Source organism: Ursus americanus, chromosome 8, assembly GCF_024610735.1.
Source record: "Ursus americanus isolate L20-20 chromosome 8, mUrsAme1.1.p, whole genome shotgun sequence".
Lineage (NCBI taxonomy): Eukaryota > Metazoa > Chordata > Mammalia > Carnivora > Ursidae > Ursus > Ursus americanus.
In genome coordinates this window covers 22,893,745-22,921,653 of record NC_142134.1, presented here as the reverse complement: position 1 = coordinate 22,921,653, position 27,909 = coordinate 22,893,745, and the positions used below count along the sequence as shown (strand labels likewise).

The 27,909-nt window shown below is 41.6% G+C and overlaps 1 protein-coding gene across 3 annotated transcripts in view; it reads left to right on the top strand.

Annotated features, from left to right (window-relative positions):
- The window catches only part of FRAS1 (Fraser extracellular matrix complex subunit 1), a 413,106-nt gene that overhangs the window by 365,693 nt on the left and 19,504 nt on the right, over window positions 1-27,909 (top strand). For all 3 annotated transcript variants that reach the window (XM_045790212.2, XM_045790198.2, XM_045790207.2), the window contains 11 exons: window positions 2,635-2,840; window positions 5,876-6,032; window positions 7,972-8,172; window positions 9,985-10,172; window positions 11,362-11,637; window positions 13,908-14,140; window positions 16,787-16,947; window positions 18,922-19,136; window positions 24,208-24,358; window positions 25,789-25,896; window positions 26,876-27,035. In XM_045790212.2, the coding sequence (XP_045646168.2) occupies window positions 2,635-2,840; window positions 5,876-6,032; window positions 7,972-8,172; window positions 9,985-10,172; window positions 11,362-11,637; window positions 13,908-14,140; window positions 16,787-16,947; window positions 18,922-19,136; window positions 24,208-24,358; window positions 25,789-25,896; window positions 26,876-27,035 (2,056 nt within the window). The remainder of the gene's footprint in view (window positions 1-2,634; window positions 2,841-5,875; window positions 6,033-7,971; window positions 8,173-9,984; window positions 10,173-11,361; window positions 11,638-13,907; window positions 14,141-16,786; window positions 16,948-18,921; window positions 19,137-24,207; window positions 24,359-25,788; window positions 25,897-26,875; window positions 27,036-27,909) is intronic.

The window sequence follows — 27,909 nt, the reverse complement described above, 5'->3', positions numbered from 1 at the left end:
GGTATTGAGAGGAGGACATGAAATGACATGTGTGGAAGCCCTTAATACACTGGCTGACTTGGGCTGGGCCTTTCCTTTGTATGCCATAAACCCCCATGCACAAGTCTATTACTGAACCCACCTTATCATCTTTCCGTTGTCTCTTGCTTCGTCCTCCCACCAACGAGGGGCCCCATGAGGCAGCGACCATTCCTAGCATGGCAGGCAATCATGAGACATGTTCACCCACGTCCCTTACTTCTCTTTCTCTCTCTCTCCCTCTTTTTTCCAGATAGGGAAATGAGTGAGCTTTACTATCTTGTTAAAGAGAGAGAGAGAAAAAAAAGGAGTTTTTTACAGCTCAAGAAGAATTTGGGGTTGATTAATACACAACAAAACCCAAACATTACCACTTTCACTTTTAACTCTCATCTGACTTGGTGCTCGTCGGGCCAGCAAGAAAAATCAATCCAAAGCTTTAGATAATCTTTTCATGAGCAGAAAAGCTTCCTTGCTTGTTGTTTTTACCTGCCAACAAGTTTCCTTCTTGTCCTTCTATGCTAGGTCATGTCACTGCCACCCATCTTTTAACAGTACATACCATTTTACTGGATGACAGAACCCTCAAGGCTAAATGTTTGGGGCCTGATGCCAAAGTTGTTAATTATCCTCTAGGTGTGGTGTTCTTTTAAGAAGTATCTGCTGGGTTTTTCTTTGGTAATAAGTGGTAACTCTTAGGTTTAGCTTAGATAATGAGTTTGCTTTGTTTTTGCTCATACTCACGGTCCTGAGCAGTGGGCAGGTTGGAGGCAAATAGAGCTTTTTACATATTGATTTGCAGAGTGCTTGGGTCCTGGCCTTTTGGTTCCTTCCTTTCAGGTTTGGCAGGGCATACACATGACACAGCAAGGAAATGGGGGACTACAGCTTTAGGGTCAGCTTCTGCCACAGGAGGCTTTGACATGTGACTGGAGGGACTACCTCTTTGTATTGTTCATTAAGAAATAAATAACCAACATGGTGCTTGGGTGACACAGTCAGTTGAGTGTCTGCCTCTTGGTTTTGGCTTGGGTCCTGATCTCGGGGTCATGGGATTGAGCCCCATGTCAGGCTCTGTGCTCAGTGGGGTGTCTGCTTGAGTCTCTCTCTCCCTCTCCCCCTCCCCACTGCCTGTTCACACTCTCTCTCTCTCTCCAATAAATAAATAAATATTAAAAAAAAAAAAAAAGAAAGAATGAACCAGCAATCAACAAGATGTTGGTCTCAGAAGAGGACATGTCTTAATGCGGAGAATTATTGTAGGCACTATAGGAAGTAAGGAGAAAAAAATGATTCTTCATATTAAGAACCCTGGAGTTGGGGGCAATACAAGCCATAATGTAATAATTCCTACCAAAATATGAGTGCCTGTGATGTGCCAGATACTGTATTGAGCACCGTGCATACGTTGTTTGATTAAATTCTCTCCTTCCAACAACTCTAGGAGTTGGATAGTAATATTTCCAATTTATAAATATAAAACCCCAAGGCTCAGAAAATCTAAGTAACTTACCCTGTATCATACAGCTAATAAGTAGCAGGGTTGGGTTGGAAATTCAGGCATGCTGACTGCAAAGCCCACGTTTTTAACCACAACTTGGCTATGGTCCCTTCCTAAAGTCAAATGAGACCATGTGAGCTATAAAAGAAAAAGTGATTTTATAGCAGGAGTCACAGACTGGGGGCCCACTGGCCAAATTCAGCATGTGGATGTCTTTTGTTTGGACCAAATAGTTTGGCCTCTATGGAATTTCTTTTTACTGTTTTAACTAATTGCCTTTTAAAAATTTAGCAGATATAGGGGCGCCTGGGTGGCACAGCAGTTAAGCATCTGCCTTCGGCTCAGGGCGTGATCCCGGCGTTCCGGGATCGAGTCCCACATCAGGCTCCTCTGCTATGAGCCTGCTTCTTCCTCTCCCACTCCACCTGCTTGTGTTCCCTCTCTGTCTCTATCTCTATCAAATAAATAAATAAATAAATAAAATCTTAAAAAAAAATAAAATAAAAAAATAAAAATAAATAAAAATTTAGCAGATATGACATAAAAATCCAGATTTCTGGCTTCTTATGAAAATAAGATAATCTGCCAACAAAACACTGGAGCTGAGGGGTAACCCTCTTTAAAAAGGCCTGCGCTTTCCTCTTTACCGGTATTCCCACTTTTCCCTACTGTCTCCCTGGCCCCAGGACTAATGTGAGTGGCCATTTATCATCAGGCTTACACTGCTCTTTTCCTTTTTTATAGCCAAAAAAAGTAATTTTTTTTTTTTTGCATATTCAAGTCTCAATCAAATTTTTCCTTATACCTGGCCTTTTTTTTGCTTGCGTTACTTATCTGCATTTGAGATGAGGACCACACCCTGAAGCTGGGAGAAACAGGTGCAAAATTGATTTATTCTGTTTCATTAGAAGCACGCTCAACAATGGAAGCGGTTCCCTTGTCTTGAGAGCAACCATGCTTTGAAATCTGCTTACCATCTCGGACTTGCCAGCCTGTGATGACAGCCCTTAGTAGACCTTTCCTGCCAATTGGCTATTGAGGGCTGATGAGGGCTGCGGCCACCTCCCCTCTGTCTCCCACTAACAATGCCTCCATCTTTCCTTCTGCTCTCCCAGTGCCCAGCATGCAGTTTGCTAAGGATTTGCTCCTAGTGAACGAGAAGGAAGGTGTTCTGCAGGTGCCCATCATTCGGAGTGGAGACCTGAGCTATGAGTCGTCAGTGAGGTGCTATACCCAGGGCCATTCAGCTCAGGTCATGGAGGACTTTGAGGAGAGAAGAAATGCGGACTCCTCACGGATTACGTTTCTAAAAGGGGAGAAAGTAAGTGCATTCATGATGGTTGAAAGATCAGATTCTCTTTTTCTTTGATGCCTTTACTTGTCCATAATGAACTCATTTAGACAAATTCTGAACATCCTAGGAATTCTTTTACTAATTGGTACTATTCGTAATACTATCATCTGTCCCGTGTGGCTGTCTTCTTTGTATCCTACTTACAACCAAACACATATATCATTGGTTGAGCTGAGAATTTAGATGATATGTAACATTTCTGGAATTTAGCAGAATCAAATGAATGAGGCTTCTCTTAATTTGTAACTACATTAGAGATGAACACACTCCACCAATGTTACCTAGAGGAGGACCAGACAATTCTCTAATACCTGGGCCCCTGTCTCAAGGCAGCATACATTCTCGTATAGAACCAATAGGATAGGACCAAATAGGCAGACATAGGGCAGATTCAAGCCAGGAGAGTGTTCTCTGCTTAGCAATTACATAGAAAGTGATGCGTGTGGGCACAGGAACTCCTGAGAAACGCAGGTCAGTAAGTATGGCGACTTTAAAATCAAAGCCTGCAACTTTAGTGTATGTATACTGAATGAGAATCACATTTCCCCATTTTTGAATTTCAGTTTCAGTTGATTGAGTCACTTGTACCCCCTTGGTTCAAAACACATAGTCCCCTTAGTCATTTCAAGGCCCTTCTCTTAATTTGTTTTATTTTATGCCTATTCTCCAGCCATATTTCATTCCCCACCCCAGAACTTATCAATCTGCTGTGTTTAACGTATATGTCCTAATTTGTATTTGTTCTTTAAAAATGCTGGTTGTTTTGTATGCAAATTTGAATTTATAAAACTAGTGTGTTACATCTTCTCCAGACTCTTACTGTTTAATCAGTAATATTTTTTAATATTTGTCCACCTCATTCATGTGTACATCTAGTCTGTTGCTGAGATAGTGCATAATATTTCATGATGGGTAGTTAGCACATTTAACCATCCACTCTTAGTAGTAGACAGTGAGGAACCTCAGAGGTAGCACCCGGTCACCTCCTAACACTCTCCCACCACAACTAGTGCCGCCGTGCACGTCCTCGTACGTGTCCACTTACAGACCGGAGTGGGAATTTCTTTGGATATACACTCAGCAGCAAAACTGCTGGACCAAAGTCCACGTATGTGCTTAACTTGAAAATATAGTGTCAGAACACTTTCCAGAAAGTCACTAGCAGTGGCACAAAGGTTGCTATAACCCTATATCCTCTCCAACATGTAGCATTACTCATCTTTTGAATTTTTGCTAATCTACTATGTATAAAGTTATATCTCATTTTAATTTGCATATTTCCAATTACTACTAGTGTATATGCTTGTTAGCTTATTGGGTTTCCTCTTGTGTAAGTTAATTATTTTCATCCTTTGTTCCTTATTATTGTACTACTGTCTTTTTCTTACTGATTTGCAGTCTTTCTTGTATATTCTAAATATTAATTCCCTGCCGGTTGTAGACGTTTTCGATATTGTAAACATATTTTTCCATTCTGTCACTCATCTATTACCTTTGATCACGTGTTCTTAGTTGAACAGATGTTTCAATTCTGGTGTAGTCAAACATCTCAGGTGTTTGCCCTATGATGAGTCCTTTTGAAGTTTAGCGTTCGAAGATCTTACCCATCCCAAGTCACTGCAGATTCTCCCTCTGTTCATCTTTACTACCAAAAAAAAAAAAAAAAAAGTGATAGCTTCCTTCTTCAAGACTCTTGGTCTTTTATGCATTCATGACTCATAGAAGCCCTGTCTTAGTTATATGTTTTATGGGAATTTTACTGGTGGCAGGTTGAAACATGTGCTTAAAAACATACACAAATACTACAGATACAATCTTCAGCTTTGAGTCTACATGTCTGTATTTGTCTTAAGTTCAAAAGAGGATTCTCTGCTTATCCAAGAGACAGTTTATAATTTAATAAAATTACAAAGAAAATACAGTCTAATCATCTATATGTTACCCACATGACAACCTATCATTCTTCGTAAGCACACTTTGGAATCTTCATTTTCTCTGGCTTTAAGCAGTTTGTCTTTGAAACTTGTCATTCACTAGAATGTCCTTTTTAAAAAGATATCCCAAAGAGTCACTACTAAATTCATGTTTTCTATCAAGAAAAAAAAAGGGACGTTCTTCAGGGGCTTAAAACATGGTTAGCAAGCTACCTATAAACATTCCCAGGATGTTCTCCTTCCATTTAGTGTGACTCCAGAAGTATGAGAGTAGAACTTCTCTATACCCACAGATCCTTTGCAATACAGTAGTAGAGTGGATTTAAAATGGTTCAACTAAAAAGAATCCCACTTCACATGACATGACTCTACTGTTGAAGCTACTGCGTCATCTAAAATGTTTTGGCCTTATTTTATGTTTTTTTTGAGAGTACAGTCCTCAGTAGAGAATAATCAGTGTAGGAAGCACGTGATTTCTTTCTGTCAAACAGGGATTTAGACTTGTGTTCTCAGACTTCCAGAACTCAGCAGTGTTCAGATGAGACACCATCTGGCGGCATATTTGAGAGTTCTGCAACATTGAAAGGTATCTTCAGCCTAACAAGGAGCCTTTCTGAGTTCCTTCTAAAACTCTTCAGTTTTTACCAAGGGAATGGACCGTTGTTTAGGTGTCTCTAGGAAGCCCCATCCATCTGTTAACCCCCATCATCAGAAATTTACCTTTCATAATGTGTACGTATGCATTGGTCTGATCAGGGAACGTGCACAAATTTCTTACGGGTGCATTGGAGTGGGTTGTTTCATTGATCTTGTTTTTCATAATCCATGACCAATCATTCAGAGTGGTTTGGAATGTTCTAATACAAGGCTCTGCACATAGGTATGTCCCCGTCAGGCATGAACTGTTAGATTTAAACATTCTATTTTACAAATGAAATGGTTTGGATCCTTTTGAATTTGTGTTGACTCTTTGATGCTGCAAAGAAGAAAAATCATTTTCTAAGAAAAGCAAGAAAGTTACTGATTTTTCAGTGCAAATTTTAATCTATCTTATGACACCGGCTCTAGATGAAGAACTGCACTGTCTCTATCCATGATGACTCCATGTTTGAGCCTGAGGAGCAATTCAGGGTCTACCTCGGCCATCCTCTTGGAAACCACTGGAGTGGAGCCAGAATTGGGAAGAATAACATGGCCACCATCACCATATCCAATGATGAAGATGGTAACAGAAGATACTGTCTTTATTTACTCTTTGGTTGATAAAACATGAACTGATGTTTTACTAATAATGTAATTATAGGTGTTTTTTAAAATGAAAGTGCTATCAAAGTGCCTGCTGATAACAATCTCAGACTATTTATATAAACCGTTGGCAGCAAGTGATGATCCTGTACAGAGTTCCAGTACGTTTATAGATGTGCTTAATCTCATTATTCCTGCCGTATTGCCAAGAGATAAGGAATGAGTGTGGTTACAAGCTAGGACAGAGACGCTAGGGAGGACAGAGAATAAAACCTATGAAAGTCGCTGCACTTCAGGAGCCAGATTGGAAATACAATCAGAATCAGTTGAATCCAATGAACTAATTTAAACACTGCCACCTTCCCAGAAAAGTCTAATTCCTCAGTTTTCTTCTAATTGATTTGGCCTATTAACCTCCCAAATCTTAAATTCTTTAGTCAGGTGTCAGCAAAGAATGACCCAGGCACTAGGGAAAACAAAACCAAATCTGTTTCAAATTGGGACACACTTCTTTTATTCAAATAGATATTTTAATGAGTGAATGGATAATATTACAAATAGTAATCGCTGTTTTTATGTTACTGTAGACCGAGAACCACGCTAAGCATATTATATTATCTTATCTCATTTAATCCTGACACTAACCCCTTGAGGTAGGTGTTATAATCCCATATTATCGGTGAAGAATTGAGCCTCAGCAAATTTCTATAATTTATGCCGTTACACAGCTGTAAGCAGCAAAACTGGTTTTAACCCTTATTTTATCAGATTCTAGAATCTATGTGAGAATTACTGAGACTCTCGGAGTTTCTGACATAAAATCGGGCACTAACTTGGACATTGGGTAAGATAAGAAAAGCCAGCCTTGAAGCTGAATCAGTCCTTTACCCAAGGACTCAAAAGGTTCAGATCCTAAACTGTACCTCTCCTGGTCACACAGAAACCCAATGATTGAGGTTCAGAGAGGTACTAAGTGGCTCTCCAAAGTTCCAAAGAGCATTCATTAAAAACTACAAAGTCCAAGGAAGCTTATCTTCTACAATTAGGAAGAATTTATTTTCTGAGAGGGAAAGAGGGAAATGAACAGAGACTCTAGAAATTTCCACAAAATATCATAGCATATTAGAAATGGTATAAAATTTGTAATCGCTCTCAATTTTTCCATTTTTTTTTCTCAATCTATCCACCACTACCACCTCACCTTTCCCTATGAGAATATAATGGAGAAGAAGGCACAATTTGAAATTTTTGTAAAAACCAACATATTAATCACTTCATAGCAAAGTGAATAGTACCTCAAACCAGATTGTGTTAGGAAGTCTTGTGTTCTTCATTAAAACTACTCATTTTTAACTAAATAACCTGTGAGAAGTTAGGAAAATATAAGGACGGGAGACGTGAGGGCTCTGGGAAGAAGGACCCAGGAGATCAGAGACGGGAGATGGACTTGGAAAGTTTAGGTAGTATATAATGAGATAAATTATAAAGCTCAGAAATTCATATCTCATAAATGAAAAAGAGTTGATTCATGCAATTGGTCAATAAGTATTTATCAAGGGCTTACTCTGTCTCAGTCCCTTGATAAAGTGTGTGAATTTAAAATCATTTTGTGAGCTGTAATGCCCAGATGGAAATGTGGACATCATGCATTTCAAAATGCTTAAAAATATTTCCCCTACTATTGTTTTTAATAAGAAACCTGTGAGAAACAACTCCCGAAGAATCATAAATAAGTGCCTTTTCCAAAGCTTCGCTGAGGGGTTAAAAACAGATTGATTTTTATGACTGCGAGCCATTTTTCCTTTGTATTGCTTACTAATGTGGAAAAGTCCCTCCTGTCTTTATAAGGTGTTTTCCGGGGAGTGGGAATCTTTGTGCTTTTCTAGCTCACCCTTGTTTTTCTAATCCTGTTTCCTTAGCCCCTACCATTGAGTTTGAAGAAGCTGCATACCAAGTCCGGGAACCCTCAGGGCCAGACGCTGTAGCCCTCCTGAACATCAAGGTGATCCGCCGGGGGGATCAGAACAGGACATCCAAGATTCGCTGCAGCACGCGGGATGGGTCTGCCCAGTCCGGGGTGGATTACTACCCAAAGAGCAGAGTCTTGAAGTTCAGTCCCGGTAATTGAACGCTAATCCCAATCTGTGGGTTTTGCTTAATAGAGAGGCAAATATCTTGTATTTGAAGAAAGGAATGAGCAGAAAAATAAAAGAGGAAAACAGTAGTACTTACTAGGCATGAAGTACTTACTAAGCACACATTTGATACTACAGGAATCTTTAAAATTCTTAATTAGTAAAAATAGCATTGAGAAAGAACAAAAGTAGGTCCCTTACTTCAGAACATCCTTGGCATTTGGGCTCCTTTAAAAGGATTTTTGGTTGTTGTTAGCCTATGCTTTAGATGAGTCATAGATGCATTTGATTTTAAAAGAATAAACATTGACTACCACCATTCAATAAAATATGGGTACAAATCACCGTCCTGGGCCCTTCAAGGATTACCAAAATCCAGAAGGCACAGTCTCTGTGTTCCTGTGGTTTAACATCTGCTAGGAGACAAGATACCCTGTTATGAGGTTTCCAGAAAAGGTTTATCCTAGAGGGAACTATGGAGATGAGTCAGGGAAGAGGGAAAGGTGGGACTCAGGTCACAGCTTTCTGTTTAACTATCTTACATAGTAATTTAATGGGAGAAATGAGACGGAGAAGGACTTGAATTATATGCTAGATTTTTTCACAGAACTTTCTGGAGCACTATAAGGTAAAAAGACTGGTGTAAATCCTGGCACCATTTGTGACATAGCCAGAAGTGGGCAACAGTGGTAGGCCTTTCCAGAGACGTTTTGGCAAGTGGGGGGAGGAAGTGACTCCCTCAGAAATGAGAGGGGAAGGATCTCTGATGTCTCTCATTACACTGGAGTTTTAAAGGGATTTTGGCTCCATCCCATGTGCATCTGGTTAGTGTTTGCTGGAAGGGTAGATGCCCTTTCTCCACCTCCACACAAGGACTGTTCTTCCATGTGTCTTTACTTTTTCCTGTTCTTTTTTCTTTTCTTTTTTTTTTTTTTTTTTAAGATTTTTATTTATTTATTTGACAGAGATAGAGACAGCCAGTAAGAGAGGGAACACAAGCAGGGGGAGTGGGAGAGGAAGAAGCAGGCTCATAGCAGAGGAGCCTGATGTGGGGCTCGATCCCACAACGCCGGGATCATGCCCTGAGCCGAAGGCAGATGCTTAACCGCTGTGCCACCCAGCCGCCCCTACTTTTTCCTTTTCTGCGTAAGGATCTGGAAAAAAGATGGGTCTTGGAAGTAACCCAGCCCAGGTGTTTGTAGGAGAGGAAGAAGGGAACCTTAACTACCACCAGGAATATCTGTACCCCCAGAGAATTATTTTACAGAAAAGGAAGGCTGTTCCTAAGGTTCTAATCCTCTTCCTTCCAGGCTGCCAAACCCTTACACTATTGTCTTTGCGGGGATGGCCTGGTAGGAAGCCTTTGAGATCCTGGTTCTCAGGGCAGCTCTGAGTGGTGTCTGTGTGTGCAGGCACTCACGGCCATGCAGGAGCTCATGCCTAAGTGCAAGGGAAAGAAAAATTAAGCAAAAAAACTCATAACCAGGGTGGAGTGTATTTTGGATCATAGATTTTTATTACTACCAGCTAGTGTCAGGCAGGGGCCATTAATCCTCATATGGTGTTGAATAGTAAATCTGCAAAACTGAGCCTCTACCACAGGTGGAATTTGGTCTATAAAATAGATTTCTCACTGGAGATAGGACTAAAGTGATTAGCAGCCACTGTATTTATAGAAAACCTCTAAAAGAAAAGGGCGTATTTTAACATGAAATCTCAGCAGTGCCAACCCGCACTGTCTGAGGTAGGTCACCTAATGAGAACCTTTGCTCTCTTTTTGTTCTGTCCTTGGTGAAGGTGTGGATCATATCTTTTTTAAAGTCGAGATCCTATCCAATGAAGACCGGGAATGGCATGAATCTTTCTCCCTAGTCCTTGGCCCAGATGACCCAGTGGAAGCAGTTCTTGGCGATGTGACCACTGCCACAGTGACAATTCTAGACCAGGAGGCAGCAGGCAGTCTCATATTGCCAGCACCACCCATCGTGAGTTGCTTGACCCAAAGGGATCTCTGCTTTTCTGTCCTAGTGACTAGTAGATGATAACTTGAGAGAAGTAGACCTTCTGGTGCTGTTCTTCTTCATTCTTCTAACACAGTGGTTCTCAACCAAGAGCCATCCTGTCCTTTCCTTCCCGAATCCCCTCCCCGTGCCACCACCTGCAGGGGACATTTGGCAATGTCTAGTGACATTTTTGGTTGTCACAACTGTCACAGCAAGTGCTCTTAGCATCTAGTGAGTAGAAGGTAGGGACACTGCTGAACGACCTGCAATGCACAGGACAGCCCCAACAACAAAGAATTATTTGGCACAAATGTCAGTAGTGCTGAGGATTAGAAACCCTCTTCTACTTAAGAGTAAGTCCAAACCATGTTGATACCTTAGTCTGATAAACATGGGAAGTATAATACAATTGATCTTCTCATTTCTTTAGTGGGACCTAGAAGAAGGGAAAAAAAAAATAATGCTACCCCATATCTATTACCCTCCGTATTTGCCACATGCATTGAGCTAAGTATTTGCAGAAGTGTAGTACCCAGTTTCCCAATTTGGGGATGTATAGAATGAATGTCCTGACTTTACAATTAGGAGGAAAATGCCTGGAGGTTGCCAAGGGAAATTTCACCCATAATAATGAAGCAGTCAGAATAAGTCTTCTAACCTCCCCTGGCTAGTCTCATATAGTAGAAGGATCATTCCAAAATGTGTCTCTTATTCGACCATGGAAGAAATACGCTACTTTTATTTACTTTTGTTTTGCCAAATATCTACTGCATACCATTAATAATTTAATGCAACTTTATTTATTTTATTTTTTCTTAATGCAACTTTAAACTAGTAACTGTTATTCATGATATAGCTTTGGTTAAGTGTGCATAAAAATAGAAGTATTATTTACATGAGTGCTAGAGCTCTGGTTTAGGAATAAGATTGACAAGATACTAAAGCTTTCGGCTCAGGCAGACGGAGGATCTTCTTCACCACTAAAGATCTGTAGTATCTTTCAGGGATGCCTCACAAAGCACTATGAAAACTTCCGTTATATATTTTTTTCATTATATTTTAAAGAATCCCTCGCAGTTAAAGGATCTCGTGGATCTCTAGGGAGGGGAGCCTTAGTTCTCTAAGCCTCCCAGCACCCAGCCCAGGCTGAAGCTTTGTTGCTCCTTTGCAGGTTGTCACACTTGCTGACTATGACCACGTAGAAGAAGTTACCAAGGAAGGAGTCAAGAAATCCCCCTCCCCAGGCTACCCACTGGTTTGCGTTACCCCCTGTGACTCCCATTTCCCCAAGTACGCCATCATGAAGGAGCGTTGCAGCGAGGCTGGCATCAATCAAACATCTGTGCAGTTCAGCTGGGAGGTGGCCACCCCCACTGATGGCAACGGGGCCCGGTCGCCCTTTGAGACCATCACTGACAACACGCCATTCACCAGCGTCAACCACATGGTAGGTCTAGGGGTCTGGGCCCGGTTGGTTAGGGAGAAAACTGGTATTTCTCTTTGTCACTCCAACTCTGTCAAATTCCTTAAGGCTCTTGTGTGGCATTTGAAATAAAATAAACAAATAAGCAGGTACACACAGTATATACACAGGTATTTTTATTCTTATATATAAGGTAATACAGTGCTGTAGAAAGAGATCCAAGCTAGTAATCAGACAACCTGTTTACTAATCTTGATTCTGCCTACTTTTAACTATGTGATGTTAAGAGGTTAGGGGAGCTGAGTCTCTGTTTCCTGATCTGCAAAATAATACCTTTTCCACTTAGCTACTTCACAAATCATTGACAAATCAGATATAAAACTGATCTCTAAACAGTAAAGTAAGTCAAAGATTCCAAGTAGGTACAATTAATGATGACTTTTTTTCACATCTCTTCAATCGTTCAACACATAGTAGGATATAAACCCCTTAAGGACATGGACCACGTTGTATAGCCTAACGTGCCAGCACATTGAGGGCACATAGTAGGGATGGTGCAGTGATTAAACAAAGGATAGAGTGTTTCTCCAGTGATCGGCGTTATACAGAATTGCAGGAGGACATGAGAAGAAGTTCACTGTGCAGTTGCTGCCCTCAAACAGTTGAGACATCAGACCAACACCTCTGCCACCATCGCAGAGCAGTGAATAGTGAACGATTTCCCAACCTTAAGAAACAGGGCACTGTGGTGACGCTCAGCACACCGGGGACATCGTTCTCCTCAGGGAGAGAGCTGAAAGCAGTGGAGAGCCTCAGCTCAGCATCTGGCACATAGTAAGCCCTTGGCAGTTTTTTATTACAATTAGTGCACTTAATAGTTTTGGACATCAGAGATTTCTTTCAGACTGAATTTCTCTAGATTTTTTCCTATTCAATCTCAGTTTGTTCTCACTTTAATAAGTGCTTCCCATAGATGGGATCATGGTGGAGGGCAGGCACAGCTGGATGGGAGGGCTGTGGGTAAAGCAAAGTCACTCATAACCATTGTTTTTTGCACAGCTTATTCAGAAAAGCCAAAAGATCAATTCTTTTGCAACATGACTTAGTTCTATCTGATAAAATTTAAGAACTTAAATGATAAGACTTAACAGCTTCCTGTTTCCTAAGTATCTAATTCTCTTTTCAAAAAACCATGAAGGCAGTTCAGTCTGATTTGGGCCAAACAGACATTTTTAACGGGCACCAAGTTGGTGTTTCAGTTTCTCTTCTTGCCGTGACGTGGTGACTAACACTTTCATCGCAGTTCCCTTTGCTCTATCTTTGTTTCTTCAATTATTTATTTAATACCATTGTATTGTGTGCATCTTTATAAGATGCCTCAAATCCCTTCTGAACTAAGTCCATGTGTAAATAAATAAATAAAGCGTTGGTAGCTAATTAAAAAAATTTTAATGGAAAAATCCTCTTTAATTTTTAATGGACTTCAGTGAAAATTGTTTTCATGGGTAGAATTTATAAGTTTGTATGATTGCTTTGTGGGAGGTCTATGGCGCACAGAACTACTAATTAATTTTTCTTCTTATGTACTTCCCTATGTGTATGCACACATTATCTTAAGAGTTGTGGTGACCCGTGTTGCCTCTGCATAGTTTGAGTGAAGCATTCTTATGGCTTCTGTATGTCTGAGAACATGAAAGAATCTGTTGAAAGACCTTCAAAAGCCAGTAGGTGTCAGAGGCCAAGTTCTCAACTTCAACTCTTCATGTTATTACAAACTTTACAGTGTGTGTGGTCATTAGGTGGGGGCTGGAGGGAGGGACTAGCAGTAGGAAAGAAAGAAAAATAACTCCTGGGAAGAAAGCATCTCCCTTCTGTATCCTGACACTATACCCTCAGCAAAAGTGACTTGGAGGCCAGCCAGTCTTAAGGGAAGGGCTGGAAACCATTGAGTGGTCCTGATGCTGACCCTATCTATAAAGAGAACAATACTATCACTGGTCACCGGCCATCTCCAGGCTCTCGCTGCAGTCTGTCTGCTTGTTCATTGTCTGACATGCTGCCTTAGGCTGTCCATACTCACTGCTCTGTCCCTGGCTCCTGGGAGAAAGTCATTAGTTTTGTGGTGGATGAATGAATAGATAGATGAGTGGATAGATGGATGGACAGAGAGATGATGGATGGTCTGCACAAATAACCCTGTACCAGAAGCTGGTCGTGTCATATCATCCGGAAGATACAGTGTAAGGAGCTGTTTAAGGAGTATCCACGTCTGAAGTACTTTTTTTTCCCGATAGGTCCTGGATAGCATTTACTTCAGCCGGAGGTTCCACGTGCGTTGTGTGGCAAAGGCCGTAGACAAGGTGGGCCATGTGGGGACCCCCTTAAGGAGCAACATTGTTACCATTGGAACAGACAGTGCTATCTGCCACACCCCAGTGGTAGCCGGGACAGCCAGAGGCTTCCAGGCTCAGTCCTTCATCGCCACCTTGAAATACCTGGACGTCAAGCACAAGGAGCACCCAAACAGGTCAGGCAGGTGGTGCCGTCCACAATGCGGGGGCTCTGCTTTGTGTGTTTTCTGGGTGAGACAGATCAATGAGCGACGCTTCTGTAAGATAAGAATAGTGGTGATACATGCTTCAGAAAAAATTTAAATTCCTCAAAGGCCTCCTAAAATCCGGCCCCTGTCTGTCTTCTTAGCCTCATGTCCCTTGCCTCTCATTTTCACCTGCCCTTCTACCCACACAGAATCAAACTGAAATCAAATCCCCAGAGCTTCCAACTCTTCCATGTTGCATGCCTCCGCCATGCTGTCCCTCCTGACTGCAATACTCCCGGCCCCCTTCCACTTACTGTAGTTAAATCCTATTGTCCTACTGTACCTAGCTCATGACATCCCTTCTAGGAACTTCCCCATCATCTTTCCCAATTTAATTTGGAAGCTCCTCCTTCCGGCTCTCCTGGCACCCACGGTTGCCTCCTTTAGAGCATTATCCTCATTCATTCTGGCTGTCCCCACAGTAGAGGATGTGAGGGGGATCTGGCTGTGACATCTGTCACCCCACTGATCGCCAGGGTTGATTCGGCTGATCTGGCTGGCTAGGCGGGCGTCCCCTTCCTCCCTCACCACTCGAGGTGCGTCCCTCCCAAAGCTGCATGCCCGGTCAAAGAGGACGACCTTCCCCGAGAGAGGAGGACCATTCTTTGGTCCAGGGTATACGAGTAGCTGTGCTCCCTGCTAGAACCTGCAAACAAGCTCTCAAGGTCCCACAGTAGATGGTGAGGGCAGGGACCATGATGATGATGATGGTGGTGATGAGGAGGAGGAGGAGGATTTTTGGATCCCCTATGGTTGGGACGGTACTTCTTGGCACCTAAGAGACACTTGCTAAATATCTAGTGAACAGAGTAATAATACCATTTAAACTGAAAGTCACTGGACAGATGTGCTTTTATTTTTTCCGTGCTCCCATGATTTTGATGGAAGATAGATGCTTTCATATTTGCCAAGCAAAAAAGAATTCATGTGTATTATACATATTCATTAAACCTTGTGCTAATCGTACGTGTGCCTTTATGAGCAACTGAGTTCAGAGAAAGGGGTTCATTTGCATGGAGGAAAAAAACAGATTTAAATATGGAGCCAAGAATATGCAAATTCTTTTTTCTAACAGAATGAGATTTACTTTTGTTAGAAAGCAGTAGCAGAAGTGCCCAGGGCACTACTGACCCCTTCCTAGCAAAAGAGACATCCTGTTCCTATTCCAAGGTTCTGATTCCTCTTAAAAATGTCTCTTGCGGGGCACCTGGGTGGCTCAGTCGTTAAGCATCTGTCTTCGGCTCAGGGCGTGATCCTGGAGTCCTGGGATTGAGCCCCACGTCAGGCTCTTTCGCTGGGAGCCTGCTTCTTCCTCTCCCACTCCCCCTGCCTGTGTTGTCTCTCTCTCTGTCAAATAAATAAATAAAATCTTTAAAAAAAAAAAAAGTCTCTTGGGCTTTTGTTCCAAGAAACAAGCTGTAAAAACTCAAAGGCACCCTCAGTCAACATGCTGAAAATTTAAACTTGTACAATGAAAATAATGCAGCCCATAAGTACATTCTGTTTTATCACAGTCTTAACCAATATTTATTAAGCTCCCGTTTTATTTAGAATTTTTTACTACATGCTCTGGAGAAACAAAAGAAGTGAAGGCAGCGATCCTTGTCCTCATCGTGGGGACGCAAGATAAACAGAGTCTGAAAGCATACAAGAAATAGCAGCCAAGATGAATAAGTTACAGATGTCCCAGTGCCAAGGCACCTAAGCTGAGAAACGTAGATGAGGGGAGAGCACACTGCAAATGGGGGCCAGTGAGGGCCTCCCACATTGCTGGAAATTGAAGGGGGAGAGGTGGGAGAAGTCTCAGGAGGAGACAGTAGGGGTAGTGGGATATGACTATTTTTTTATGGTGTTATCAGTATTCTATTTTTTATTTTTATTTATTTGTTTTTTAAAGATTTTATTTATTTATTTGACAGAGAGAGACACAACGAGACAGGGAACACAAGCAGGGGGAGTGGGAGAGGGAGAAGCAGGCTTCCCACTGAGTAGGGAGCCCGACGCAGGGGTCAATCCCAGGACCCCGGGATCATGACCTGAACCAAAGGCAGACGCCCAGCAACGGAGGCACCTAGGCGCCTCTTTCTAAGATATTGTCTTGGGTAGGAATATTGGCCTTGGAGTTTAAAGAGCTCAGTGATGTCATTTGGCACAAATACTTTAAAAAATATGAGCGTCGGCCCTACCCAACCTCCCCCAGACACTCCCTGTGACAGAGAAGGGGAACGGCACCTCTATCAGTGACTTTGCTGTAACTCACAAGGAAACAAAGCTTCCATTAAAGCACAAGAAAGCTTTAAAGTAATTTGTGGTTGTGGTGTTATCTTTTCTTATTCGGAAGAAACAAATGTGATTCTTGATTGCTATCAGTTCTGAGCTGGAGGATCTCTCGGCGGGAGGGGTGGGGGACAACCCCACGTGTACATCATACCCTTGTGTTCTTACACGGGCAGCTTCAGGACAAAGAACGGGGAATTCTCTGGTGAAGGCAGAGTAAGTTACGAGGAAGAAATGTACCAGGTTGGCTGTTTCTAGCGTGCACCTAAACACTCTCTCTGCCCATTTTTGCCTCAGAATCCACATTTCCGTGCAGATCCCACACCAGGATGGAATGCTGCCCCTCATCTCCACCATGCCGCTGCACAACCTGCATTTTCTGTTGTCTGAGTCCATCTACAGACACCAGCACGTCTGCTCCAACCTCGTCACCACCCGCGACCTGAGAGGCATTTCAGGTGAGGGACGACTTCCGTGCTGACTATCCCGTTCCCGCCCAGCGCCGTGGCCCTGAGGGACGCAGAGAAGTGAACTCTGCTTTCCTGTCTCCCAGTCCTCAAAATCTGCGTGATGAGGAGAGTTCCTTCCTTAGCAGGCATCCAGACATAGGCAGCTTAGACGGTGAAGTGAATAGGGAAAAACAAGGGCTTTGGAATCAAACCGACTCGGGTTCGAATCCCTTTTGCACTCTCTACGCAACTGAACAGAGATAGCTGGGCTTCCCCAAACCACTGCTTTCTTATCTATGACGTGAGGATAACAGCTGATACCCATCAGGGTGAGGATTTAATTTGCGGACATTTTTAAAGCACCTGCCATGATAGCTGTTGCTTCTTTCCCTCCCCCACAGTGAGCATGTTTGGGTCTGTGCCCTAAAATCCCCTTTCTGCAGCCTCTTTCGAAAGCTAAAGTGCAGATGTCCTGTGTTGTAGGATGGGTTCTCGGGGAGCGGGAGCTGAGATGGAGTGGGGGGTGCAAGGTGTTTATTGGGGATCAGCATCCGCCAAAGGGAAGGAGAGGAAGCAGAATTGGGCAGAGGGGAAGGTCAGACTACAGTCCAGCACCGACCTGTAAAAGCCTCCACTGACTGTTGGGGGAGCTCTGGAGAGAGCCCGTCTGTCCCACTCACCCTACTTCCAGCCCCAACTGTCAGGCCTTTCTGTCGCACCTCACTCAGTCACCGATGGCCAGGGCCCCCGCAAGGGCAGCCTGAGGAGCCAACGTGCCCCGCGGACACAGGCCCGAAGTTGCTGACAGCCGCAGAGGTGCGCCCCTGAGCTAGCCATAGCAGACATTTACTCTACAAAGACTCCTGTCCGTTTCCATTTACCTTAGCAAGTGCACATTAAATGCGTGTTCCCTCCCTTGACAACTGATGAATCATTTACCGGTGTTTTGGAAGATAGAAAAGCATTCATATGCTCTTTCATATTCATTAAGCATCACTTTAGGTAGTGATGGTCTTTATACAGTGGAGATTAGTTGAGTGTAAATTATTTGCAAGTCACCGAGCTACGCATGAAAGTATAACGGGTCCACGTCTGCAGCCGCTGAAAGAAACATACTCTGGTTATAGGCTGAAACTTTGTATGTCTTCCTACTTAAACACAATTAAATTCAAGACATGTTAACTGAGATCGCAGTCCTTTTGGGGGCAGAGGACCGGGTGCTGGTGTCAAACATTGTAAGAAATGCATCAACTCTTTCAGAATACTGTAGTTGCTTTTAGTAGTATAAAGAATTTTAATCCTGATATTCTAAAATTGTATCTGTATTTAGCTCTCTGCTGCATTAAGGTCTTCCTTAATTTAGAACAGTTCAGTTGCTTGGCAGCATTTGATCCAATAATTTTTGCCCGTAGCAGGGAGGTTTAGTCAAGCATCATTAGCGAGCTATTTACTCATTAACACAAAATTAAGATTTTTTTTTTCCAAGAGTTCAAAAACCATAGGAGGGGAGGAGGAAGTCAGATGTTTGTTTATTGGCTTTACATAAAAGCTATCTAAAGAAAAAATCAGCCTAAAAAATAGCAATTCATCAACAAATTTTCCATATAGTAAATCTGTGTCTTCAAGGATTGACTGCAAAGCTTCAGTATGTTTTCTTTTCCAAGACACATGGGGCCACTGAGCTCTGACTCCGTTTATAGTACCATTTGCTCACCTTTTTTTCTGGGGTTCCCACAGTCTCTTAGAGGAGTCTGTGACCTTAGTCACTCTATTTAACCCATGGCAATGGGAAGTCTAGCTCCCCTCGCCTTCTCACCCAGTGTATTTTGGGAGCCCTGGGTTGCTTCCTAACAGTCTCAGAGTGAGAGTAGGCTACCTCAGTCTCACAAGGACACATCCCTTCTCCCCACTCAGCTCCTGAGCAGCCAGTGAGGGCCATGCCCAAGACTGAGTCACTCGTCCTTGTTCCTCCCTCCCGCACAGAGGCAGGGTTCCTGGACGACAGGGTCTACGACAGCACGGCCCTGGGGCCTGGTTACGACCGCCCCTTCCAATTTGACCCCAGCGTCCGGGAGCCCAAGACCATCCAGCTCTACAAACACCTGAACCTGAAGAGCTGCGTCTGGACCTTTGATGCCTATTACGACATGACCGAGTTGATTGACGTCTGCGGGGGGTCTGTCACTGCCGACTTCCAGGTGGGTGATCCAGGGGCTTATTGGAAGGTGCGCGCACCTGAGTGTGCTTCTGTTAGCACCTTGCATCCAGCAGCCCCGAGAACTGGGATAGCCAAGGGAGTGTTCTTTAGAAGTCCCTTAGCAGCATGGTGGCTAAAGGGAGCCCCCCAAAGTCCGCTAAATCAATTAATTGGAAAGTTAATGTGGAAAATGTTAAAATGAATGTGGAAAAATTTACTGTCTGGTATGGCCATTTATGTAAGAATCTAATATTTACTTCTGTAGATATATGTGTTTTTTCCCTCTAGGTGTATTTTGGAAAGCCAAAAGGATTTACATTTGATGGTAAGGTTATTACAAAGTAGATGGATTCTCTTCCACACTTGGGGAAATAAGTCAAAATGAGGTGCACCCTTTCAGAAGACAAGTAGAGCACTCTCTTTTTAAGCATTATGGGGAAAGAATTGTTTAAAACACCTTGATGTCCATACCTAGTCCAAACCTGTGCCAAACTGACAACCCTTGCAAAAATGGACACTTTTTAAGATTTATTTATTTGAGAGAGAGAGGGAGCACAAGTGAGGGGGAGGGGCAGAGAAAGAGGGAGAAGCAGACTCCCTGCTGAGCGGGGAGCTCTATGTGGGGCCCATCTCAGGACCCTGAGATCATAGCCTGAGCTCGACGCAGACACTTAACAGACTGAGCCACCCAGGCACCCCAATACTTTCTCAATAGTTATTAATCATTAGTGACAAAAGAAAATTTTAGTAAGAAGCCATCATCCTAGGAGGGCAGTTATATCAAAGGGACTAGGCTAATACATCCTCATGGAAAATTCAATCTGAGGCAGATTCTACCCAATTATGAGCGGTTATCTGAATGGACCAAAAATGACGTTTGTTCTTCATTTCAGATCAGCTTTAACCACACTGAAAGAGGGACTTCTGGAGGCACTTAGTGTGATTATTTTGGGAACATGTCTTTGATTAAAATTTGTTTTGTTTCTTTTTTTTTTAATAATTTTTTATTATATTATGTTAGTCACCATACAATACATCCCTAGTTTTTGATGTAAAGTTCCATGATTCATTAGTTGTATATAACACCCAGCGCACCATGCAATACGTGCCCTCCTTACTCCCATCACCAGCCTATCCCATTCCCCCACCCCCCTCCCGTCTAAAGCCCGCAGTTTTTTTCCCAGTGTCCATAGTCTGTCATGGTTCATTCCCCCTTCTTTTACCCCCCCTTTCTTCTTCCCTTTCTTCTCCTACCGATCTTCCTACTTCTTATGTTCCATAAATGAGTGAAACCATATGATAATTGTCTTTCTCTGCTTGACTTATTTCACTTAGCATAATCTCCTCCAGTCCCGTCCATGTTGCTGCAAATGTTGAGAAATCATTCTTTTTGATGGCTGAGTAATATTCCATTGTATATATGGACCATATCTTCTTAATCCAGTCATCTGTTGAAGGGCATCTCGGCTCCTTCCACAATTTAGCTATTGTGGACAATGCTGCTATGAACATTGGGGTGCATATGGCCCTTCTCTTCACTACGTCTGTATCTTTGGGGTAAATACCCAGTAGTGCAATTGCTGGATCATAGAGTAGCTCAATTTTTAACTCTTTAAGGGACCTCCACACTGTTTTCCAGAGTGGCTGTACCAACTTGCATTCCCACCAACAATGTAAGAGGGATCCCCTTTCTCCACATCCTCTCCAACATTTGTTGTTTCCTGCCTTGTCAATTTTTGCCATTCTAACTGGCATAAGGTGGTATCTTAGTGTGGTTTTGATTTGAATTTCCCTGATGGCTAATGATGTTGAACATTTTTTCATGTGTCTGTTAGCCATTTGTATGTCTTCATTGGAAAAGTGTCTGTTCATATCTTCTGCCCATTTTTTGATTTGTTTATTTGTTTCTCGTGTATTGAGTTTGAGAAGTTCTTTGTAGATCTTGGATACCAGTCTTTTATCTGTAATGTCATTTGCAAATATCATCTCCCATTCTGTGGGCTGCCTCTTAGTTTTTTTGACTGTTTCTTGGCTGTGCAGAAGCTTTTTATCTTGATGAAGTCCCACAAGTTCATTTTTGCTTTTGTTTCTCTTGCCTTTGGAGATGTGTCATGAAAAAAGTTGCTGTGGCCGATGTCAAAGAGGTTGCTGCCTATGTTCTTCTCTAGGATTTTGATGGATTCCTGTCTCACATTGAGGTCTTTCATCCATTTGGAGTTTATCTTTGTGTGTGGTGTGAGAGAGTGGTCAAGTTTCATTCTTTTGCATGTAGCTGTCCAATTTTCCCAGCACCATTTATTGAAGAGACTGTCTTTTTTCCACTGGATGTTTTTTCCTGCTTTGTCAAAGATTAGTTGCCCATAGAACCATGGGTCCATTTCTGGGTTCTCTGTTCTCTTCCATGGTCTATGTGTCTGTTTTCGTGCCAGTACCATGCTGTCTTTGTGATCACAGCTTTGTAGTATAGCTTGAAATCCGGCAACGTGATGCCCCCAGCTTTGTTTTTCCTTTTCAACAATTCCTTGGTGATTCGGGGCCTTTTCTGGTTCCACACAAATTTAGGGGCTGTTTGTTCCAGTTCTTTGAAAAATGTCATTGTTATTTTGATCGGGATAGCATTAAAAGTGTAGATTGCTCTGGGTAGCATGGACATTTTAACTATGTTAATTCTTCTGATCCATGAGCATGGAATATTTTCCCATCTTTTTGTGTCTTCTTCAATGTCTTTCAAGAGTGATTTGTAGTTTCTAGAATATAGGTCCTTTACGTCTCTGGTTAAGTTAATTCCGAGATAACATATGATTTTTGGTGCTATTGTAAATGGAATGGAATGTTTTGTTTCTTTGTAATGCCTCTCATTCTGTTTCACTCTCATTTCACATGCACTACTGCCCTCTACCGAAAGGAAAATTTAGGCTTTCTTAGGCCTACTTTCTGTTTCTGCAGTTGCATGACCTACATTCACTCCCCAAAATCCAAAACTAAGTGATTGGTTCCTCCTCTGGCCTCTCAAAAATTAGTATTCTGTGTTTTCCATGCTTTTACTCTAATTACGTTTTTAGGTATCTTTGTTCAGAATGTGAGTCAAAATCTCAAAGACCAAGATTTCTCAATATATATGCCCCACTTGTTAAACCAACACAGAATAGACACACAAAAGTACTTCATTGCAGTCTGTTTCTTTAAAAATGGTTGAAACAGCTGGTATATGGTAGAAAGAATAGAGAACTTACAACCAAGCCCTAGTTCATATCTTTCCCTATCATAACTTCTCTGAATCTCATCTGAAATTGTAACCAATCATCTCAACTTGGGAAGGTACTTAGCACAGTATAGGTATATCGTAAATATTTGTCAAGGTTTAGGTGTTTTTTTTTAAGGATTAGTAAAGAGTATCATGAGGGCTAAAGGATAGAAAACAGAAACAGAGGAGGGAAAATTAATTTTTCTTATCAACTAAAGAATTATTGAGGTTCTAATATCAACAATTTTGAGATTAGGCCATGTGTTTTTAACAAAGCCTGTATATTAAAGGGGGAGAATATGGTGTGAGGTCCAGATAAAATCTGGAAATTTTCTAAAGAAAACAGAATAAGGCATTTCAAAAGATATTTGTTAATGCATATGTAATTAGCGGAGTCTTTTGAAAAACTTGGTATCAAACCTTGAATCCCTGATGCCATTGAATATAAAAAAATATTGTAGAAAATTAAAATGTTGATGTCCCAAATATTGATGAAACATTTGGCTCTTTTCCTGTTACGCATGGAAACACTTTACATTGTGTTTTAAAACAAAAGAAAAACGCAAGTTCCATAGTATATTATAGTATTTTACCATTGACAAAAATAAAATTTTTTCAAATTAAGCTTTTTTGTTATAAAAGGAATAATATGTTTACAGAGGAAAATATAAAATGAATAAATCAAGTCCCGCATTCATACACACGTATGCACAGTTAGCTTCCCCATGAAAACTTCTGCTTGTATTTTGTTATCTTTCCATCCAGTTTTTGTTCATTGCATAGTAAAATAAAAATTTTTGAACCATTAATAGTGGTAACAGGAATCCCCTTAGAAGAAATATTCTCTTGGAAGTATGATATGCTGCCTTTTCAAAATTATTTCAGTGAGGCATTGTATGAGGTGGGAAATTATGCAAGCATATGCAGCTCTGAACTGTGTGTTGCTAAGTTTCCTAGATATGATATCCAAATCCCATGACCTCAGTTCCTGTTGCAAGAGATGTGACTACTCACTAAAACATCCAAGTCAGCCACATTCATCCCAAGGATCCAGACTTGGGCATCTTTCCAATTAGGGTTGATTCAGACTCTCCTACAGGTCACTGAAAAATGTGGTCAGTGAGAGACTATGTACTAATCCTTTGGGAATAACTGGGTATCTTCAACATCTTAGCCAAGTCTTCCAGCAATTGAACAGTGGAGGCAAAGCTCCTTCTCAGTCTTCAGAGTGTTTTTGTTCAAATGTCACCTCCTCAGAGAAGCCTTCCCAGATCACCATATATGAAGAAGCATCCTGGACACTTCCCATTCTTTTCCTTATTTTTTAAATGTATGCATTGCCTCACTAAACTGTATGTTCCATAAGGGCAACGATTTGGGTTCTTTCCAGTGTTGAGGGAGAAGCTCAGTCTGGTGCATAGACACCTAGCACAGTCGTGGGCACTTGGTTAATAATTATTAAATGAGGGACACCTGGGTGGCTCAGTCGGTTAAGCATCTGCCTTCGGCTCAGGTCATGATCCCAGGGTCCTGGGATCGAGTTCTGCATCGGGCTCCTTGCTCAGCAGGGAGACTGCTTCTCTCTCTGCCTGCCACTCCCCCTGCCTGTGCTCTTTCCCTCCCCTGACAAATAAGTAAATAGATAGATAGATAGATAGATAGATAGATAGATAGATAGATAAAATCTTTTTTTAAAAATTTAAAAAAATAATTATTGAATGAGTCAGTGACTAAATGAGGGAGTAAAAATCGAACTGAGATGTCATAACCATATGCCTTTTCATCCAGGAAAGAAATAACCCTCTGTGTGCACCATTTATGTTGGCAGGTGAGAGACTCTGCTCAGTCATTCCTGACCGTTCACGTGCCTCTCTATGTGTCCTACATCTATGTGACAGCCCCCAGAGGCTGGGCCTCTTTGGAGCACCACACCGAAATGGAGTTTTCCTTCTTCTATGACACTGTTCTCTGGAGAACAGGTATACCCACTGACATCTTAACTATCCCTAATCTATATTCAAGCAAGATTAAGACAAAGTAATAGTGACTTTTAACAGGAGCTCCATTCTTCACCCCGTTGTCCTATATACAGTCAAAGGAGGGCTGCCACTCTAGGCCAAATGAATAAAGTGAACCAGGTTGCTCTTAATATATATTTCCTTTTCCACGCACCTGATTTGAAGACCTTTTTGCTCCTTAAATGCCACGAATCACACCATTTTTAACTAGGAGCAAATGAACATGATTTTACTCCAGAAGGATACCTCTGAACCCCTAATGCGCAGTATAGGAACCCATCTGTCACTTGCCATCCTCCACTCTGGGTCCCTAGCTTTCCAGATTGAGTTTTTCATCCCTGGAGGCCTTCCAGCATCAGCATATATGGACATGGTTCTTCTCAGGAACCACAGATCTATGTATTAGTGACAGCCCCTCAGGTAAGAGCTCACAGCTTCCTCCTGTCTCCCCCAAGCCGCCTTGTCCCACTGCTACCACATGATGCCCCAAACTCATCTCCCCTTCTGCTGCTCCCGTTCTCCCTGTCAGCATCCCTGGAAGTGATTTACCCGATCTGAGCGACTAAGCAGCTACAGGAGTGTTCTTTAGACAGAGCTTCATCTCTGGTAATGGAAAGTACAGTCCTTTCTTCTGTTGAATGCTTTGAACTCAAACCATTTGTTTTATATTTCTCATAGGAAAATAACTTCAGGAAGTTTTCACCCTCTGGGTCCGATAATTTCTTGAGTTTTGGGATTCTTTTTAAATGTTGTTTTTTCCCCTCCTTTGGTTACCCTTTGGTATTGGATCATACTGAACTCATTGGGCATCATGGTTGTAATTATCCTCCTGAAAGCCATGGTTTCCTTATGTCATGCCATATCTGGCTGGCCTTCTACAAGCTAATCTTGAATCATGCATTGGTCTGAATATAAAATGTAGCCACCAGGACATTGCTTATGTTCTGTTGGGTCATGAAAGGTGTCCTTGTGAAGAAAAGCAAACAGAGTCTGATGCAGATGCACTGTCATCACATGTTGCTGTGAAGTGGATGGTAAGAAATTTAAGGACCAATATTTTCGAGCAATGGGCTAGGGCCCTGACTCTGGCTAAGTGGCATTTTCAGGTGTGAAGAAACTATATCAAGGAGAATGGAACTGTAACAAAAAACAAACAAACAAAAAACAAGACCAAAAAACCAGTAGAATGAACTGTCATACAGTTTTAATTGGCAAATATGTCTAAATAGATACTATGCTCATATGAGTATATAAATTTTTCTTAACTTACATTCAAATTACTGTGCAGCTCTACTTAGAGGTATCACTGGGACAACTCACATGTAGGTTACTATCTGGGAGACCTTCTCCATGCCCTAACTTGGATGTTTTGTGTATGATTGCCTGCTCAGGAATCCAGACAGACAGTGTGCTCTCTGCAAGGCTTCAGATAATAAGAATCTACATTCGAGAGGATGGCCGTCTCGTCATTGAATTCAAGACCCATGCCAAATTCAGAGGTAATATCAGTGTAGTTTTTCCCCCAATGTTTTATTAAGAAACATTACGAATATAGACAAAAGGCAAAAGACTAGAACAAGGAAAAACAAAGTCAACAGTTGTTTACATTTTGCCATATATGTACGCATCCATACTTATATGCATACCCATTTTTTGTACCACATTTGAAAACAAGTTGCAGACTTCATGTCAAGTTACCTGAAATATTTCAGTGGACATCTGAGAACAAAGGCATTCTCTTACATGTCACAATGGTGTCACTACATCTAAGATATTTCAGATTGATCCAATAATATCTAGTCCCTGTTCACAGTCACTCTATTGTCCTACAAATGTCGTTTCCAGTTGTTTTTATATTGTTTTATATTTATTTTATATCTGTTTATATAAAAGGAAAGTGGATCCAATCAATATTACATATTACATTCTGGCTGTTGTATTTTCTTAGTCTCTCAGTCTAGGAGTCTCTCTACTTTTATTTATTCACGACACTATATGACTGCAGTTTGAAAGAGCAGAAGTGTCCTGCTGAGCGACCTTTACCTTTTCAATGATGTTTTCAATTGTTTCTTTCTACCCAGGACTTGAGCGGCTTTAAATGTAATTTTTTTTTATCTGAAACTGATATTTCTGTTTATAAACTACCAAGACTTTTCTGCCTCTAAGAAACACGTTTTTTGAAATTCAAAGCTAAGTGTAGGGCCCCTGTTGTTATGAATATGCCCCACCATTTTCACAAGGAACATTCGTGTTGTTTATAAATGTATATGCATAATGACCATCCTGAGTAGGCTGATAGACTGGGGTGAGATGCCATGCTGCCCAGCCAGGGTGGAATATAGTCTAAGGTGTGAGAGGGTAGGTATAACCTTAGTTGTTTGGTAGAAGAATATTAATTTGGTACTAAGGCTTTATAGGGAATTCATCTCACGTACGATAAAACTTACAAATAAGTGTGTGTGTTTCCCCTTGAAATAGGACAGTTCGTGATGGAGCACCACACCCTCCCTGATGTGAAATCATTCATACTGACTCCAGACCACTTAGGAGGCATTGAATTTGACCTGCAGCTACTGTGGAGTGCTCAGACTTTTGATTCTCCCTATCAACTCTGGAGAGCCACAAGCTCTTATAACAGGTGAGTAGAGGATGGGGGTGTTTGGGGGAGATCTGAAATGATCTCGGTCTCTTTCAGAGGCTTGGAAATATGGCTTTCTTTTTTTTTTTTTTTTTTTTTGCAAAAGTTGGATTTCCGTTTTAAAGGGGGAGTAGAAATAACCCTCTGACAAATAGAGAAAGAAACTAGGTAAGTCAGATCAGCTTGTGCTGTGTGAACGAGGAAGTAGTTACCCTTATTACAAGGATAAGACTGAGAAGGCTGCGTATCACTTCTACTCACATCCTATTGGCGAGAATTTGGTCACGTGACACATCTCCCTACGAGGGAAGCTGGGAAATATGTCTAGTTAAAACCTTAGTGGGGCGCCTGGGCGGCTCAGTCGCTTAAGCAGCCTCCGTTTCAGCTTAGGTCATGATCTCAGGGTCGTGAGGTTGAGCCCTGCATCAGGCTCCACGCACAGCACAGACTCTGCTTGAGATTTTCTCCCTCTCCCTCTGCTCCCCCTCCACTCACGTTCTCTCTCTGTCTTTCTCTCCCTCTCTAAAATAAATAAGTAAATAAAATCATTAAAAAAAAAACCTTAGTGTAATAAAAAAATTTCAATCTAATCACTACAATCAGTTCAAAATCCAGTATTTTGGTTATCAAGTCGAGATGTCACCCTTATGGCCCAATCTTCTATAAAATAAATAATAAGATTTCTTTCTCTACCACACCCAAAATAGAGGTAGAATAGGAATTGGTTAAATACTTAAAATATCTCATTTGTAAAGGGGAAAAATAGGAGAAACACAAAACTATTACCATAAAAAGGATAATGAGGCAACCAGGAGTCCGTCATAAATATTATTATCCTCATTTTATAGAACATGAAATTAAGATTGGTATTTAG